The sequence below is a fragment of the Gossypium hirsutum genome, chromosome A10, assembly GCF_007990345.1.
Source record: "Gossypium hirsutum isolate 1008001.06 chromosome A10, Gossypium_hirsutum_v2.1, whole genome shotgun sequence".
Classification (NCBI taxonomy): domain Eukaryota; kingdom Viridiplantae; phylum Streptophyta; class Magnoliopsida; order Malvales; family Malvaceae; genus Gossypium; species Gossypium hirsutum.
Genome location: NC_053433.1, coordinates 77,901,897 through 77,905,702, shown reverse-complemented (window position 1 = coordinate 77,905,702; position 3,806 = coordinate 77,901,897). Strand labels below are relative to the sequence as shown.

Genomic DNA, 3,806 nt, shown 5'->3' with positions numbered 1-3,806 from the left:
ATACTGAAACTCCTTTAGGTAGTATATTACACTGAAAACACTCTAGGTAGTGTAAACTGAAAACTGTAGTGAGACTACTACTCGTGATAATCGACTTTGAACATTCTGATAATGGACTACATAAAATATCCGTTAATAAGATATCGAAACTGTTAACTAATGCATAAAACTGTTAATACAGATAAATTCTAAAATTTACAATGAGCGCAAGTGGTACTCGTGGACGGGGTACTAGAGGCCGTGGCAGAGGCCGTAGAGGGGCTCAAGCGGGGTCCTCATCATCTGGGAATTTGCCTAACTTGGATACTAGTGAGACACCGATATCACCTATGACAGAGACTGGGTCTGGGTCTCATACTCATGCAGTTGGGGACGATGCGCTGTCCCAAGCCATGCTACGGATTTTAGAGAGGGTCGCTGGGCCCAACACCAAAACTTGTGGCTGAGGGTCGGTTACAGAATGACTCCAATTCAATGGGGCTGAATTATTCAGAAGTGTTGCTGGAGTCACCCCTAACGTGGCCGAGTATTGGATGGAGGCCACAGATAGAATTATGGACGACCTAGATTTTACTGCTGAACAGAAGCTAAAGAGGGTTGTAGCTCTTCTTCGTGATGAGGCATACCAGTGGTGGTTGACGGTTAAGGAGGACACCCAGCTCGGCCGACTGACATGGGATTTCTTTAAGACAGCCTTTCAGGCTAAATATGTGGCGGCTAACTATACTGACGCTAGGAGACAGGAGTTCTTTAATCTCACTCAAGGGGATCGTTTAGTGGCTGAGTATGAGGTCGAGTTCTTGAAGTTGAGCCGTTATGCGTGAGGCATGATGGCAACCAAGTATAAGTACTGTGTCCAATTTAAGAATGGTTTCAGGGATATTTTGTGAGTTCTAATAGCTCCGCAGAGGGAGTATGATTTTTTTGCTCTAGTAGAGAAGGCGAAGATCGCCGAAAAGGTAAAGTGCACTGAGCGCCAAAATCGAGACAGAGGGAAGAGTAAGAGGGATTTGGAGCCCTTGAGTTCTGGGATGAGGCCTAAGAAAAAGGCCAAGTCTAATGAGCCAGTGAGAGTTGGGCCTCCTGTTGCACCTACTACGGTGGCGCTTTGTGGGCACTGTGGTAGACGCCATCCGGGCGTGTGCTAGAGGACTACTGGGGCATGTCTGAGATGTGGTTAGACTGAGCATTGTGTTAGAGACTGTCCATTGAGAACTATTCAGATGCAAGCTCCGGTTATGAGACCGTACAATTGCCGAAAGTAGTTCAGCAGCCACCTAGGGGCCAAGGTTAGGCCAGGGGTGGTAACGGCATGAGTCGAGGACAGAGAACACTGGGCAAAGGTGCTGGATCGACTGAGGCGAGGCAGCCTGCTTTGGTCTATACTGCTCATCATCGTGAGGACAAAGATACTCTAGACGTCATTACGGGTACATTTTAATATTTGATGTACCTTATCTTGCATTGATAGACATAGGCTCTACCCATTCATATGTAGCTAATACTGTGTCTGAAACCTTAGGGATTCCAGTCGAGAGAACTAATAGTAAGGTAACTGTGTTAAGTCCTTTGGGGCAAACTGTTCCGGTTAGTAGATTGTATAGAGACGTTCCGCTAGAGGTCCAAGGAACAGTATTTCTAGCTATTCTAATGGAGCTTCCGTTTGGGGAGTTTGATCTAATTTTGGGAATGGACTGGCTGGTTAAACACCAGGTGAGTCTAGATTGTGTGGCGAAAAGGGTTGTCTTGAGGATCGATGAGGATAATAAGTTATCGTGATTGGGGAATGATGTGACTATTTGACTAATGTGATTTCTGCATTGGCAACAAAAAAGTTAGTGAAGAAAAGGTGTGAGGCATTCTTGGCCTACGTTAGTATTTCTGATTCTAGGGATTCTTCGGCTAAGGACATTAGAATCGTGAGAGACTTTCTAGATTTTTTCCTGTGGAACTATTAGGGTTGCCTTCGAGCAGAGAGGTATAATTTTGGATTAAGTTGATTCCTGGTACAGCTCCGATGTCTATAACTCCTTATCGAATGGCACCGAAAGAGCTTACAGAGCTTAAGGCTCAGATTCAGGAACCGTTAGATCGTAGGTTCATTCGTCCCAGTGTGTCTCCATGGAGAGCACCTATTCTATTTGTAAAGAAGAAAGATGGGACAATGAGGATGTGTATCAATTATCGACAGCTGAACAAGCTAACGATTAAGAATAAGTACCCACTTCCGAGAATAGACAACTTGTTCAACCAACTCAGAGGGGTTTCTGTGTTTTCTAAGATTGATCTACGATTGGGATATCACTAGTTGAGAGTAAAGAAGGCTAACTTGCATAAGACAGCATTTAGGACTCGATATGGACATTACGAGTTCCTAATTATGCCTTTTGGTTTGACTAATGCACCAGTGACATTTATGGACTTGATGAACCGTGTGTTTCAGACTTATCTTGACCAATTTGTGGTGGTATTTATCGACAACATTTTGGTGTATCCTAAGACAGAGGATAAGCATGATGAGTATCTTATAGTGGTTCTATAGACTCTCCGTGAGAAACAATTATTTGTGAAGTTCAGTAAGTGTGACATCTGGCTCCGAGAAGTGACCTTTTTAGGACATGTGGTTTCGGCTGAGGGTATTCGTGTTGATCCTCATAAGATTAAGGCTGTGTTGAGTTGGGAATAGCCGAGTGATGCATATGAAATCTGTAGCTTTCTGGGGCTGGGAGGATATTATTGATGTTTCACAAAAGGGTTCTCTTTGATCACAGCTTCATTGACTAAGATTTTGCGTAAGGGAGTTCCTTTCGTTTGGACTGATGCACAGCAGGAAAGCTTTGATGAGATCAAGACTATTTTAACTCTAGCTCCTGTTCTGATACAGCCTGAGCCTGGGAGAGACTTCACGGTATACAGTGATGCGTCGCATGTGGGTCTGGGTTGTGTTCTGATACAAGGCGAAATGGTAGTTGCTTATGCATCTCGACAGCTCATGTAACATCCGGATTTTCAGATTTATTCGCGGTTTTCAATATTTTGTAAAGATTTTAAAATTTTGTATTTGGATGTGGAATTAATATTTTGAGTAGGTAAATGGGCTTATAGAAGGCCCATGTGTTGGCCAAAACCCGGTTGAAATTTTGAATTTTGGACTTAAAAGGTTAGTGGTTCTAGCTAAGTGGCCTTAAGGGGAGTGATGGGCAAATTGCATCACAAAAAGAGCCTTGGTAAAGTGGCCAGGATGACGCCACTAGGCTCCTAAAAAGGTGGCGTGTGGAGCTTTGAGGGAGGCATGGGATCGATTCCTTGTGTTGACAAATAGGTGCATTTATTTTTAAGTGCAGGAGGGGTAAGTGTTGGAGTCCAAGTGGATTCTGCTAAAGGAGAGTTTGGATCAGTCCAAACGCTTGGATTAAGGAGGGATAAGGGGAGAGATTTAAGAGATTAGGAGAGAGGCTAAGAGTTGGCTGAATTTTGGGAATTGAAGAGGGAAAAATCGGCTGGGGGTTTTGAGGTTAGTATTTCGGCACTTAGGGTGTTGAGTGGTGCCGTTTTCTTTTGCTGAAACACCTTAGGGTTTTTCTTTTCTCTCTTCTTCCTCTCTAGCCAAAACTTCCACCTCCCCTATTCTTCTTTTTCTATTTTTCTTCTTCAAAACCATTCATCAAACCTGCAATTCATCAGCACCTTTGCCGAAGTCGCAAAAGCCAAAATCCTGTGATCACTGCTTGTGCCGATTTCTTCAAAGCCAAGTCCTTCTATATTCTTTTGTTTTTATTAATCCACGATTATCTTTTCTTAAATCC

At 43.5% G+C, this 3,806-nt stretch overlaps 1 protein-coding gene across 1 annotated transcript; it reads left to right on the top strand.

Moving 5' to 3' along the window:
* The first annotated feature begins 200 nt into the window (after nt 1-200).
* Nucleotides 201-1,148, top strand: LOC107960555 (uncharacterized). The gene is made up of 3 exons (XM_016896888.1): nt 201-382; nt 494-791; nt 909-1,148. Exons 1-3 carry the CDS (start codon nt 201-203, stop codon nt 1,146-1,148), a joined length of 720 nt encoding a protein of 239 aa, XP_016752377.1.
* Nucleotides 1,149-3,806: the final 2,658 nt, after the last annotated feature.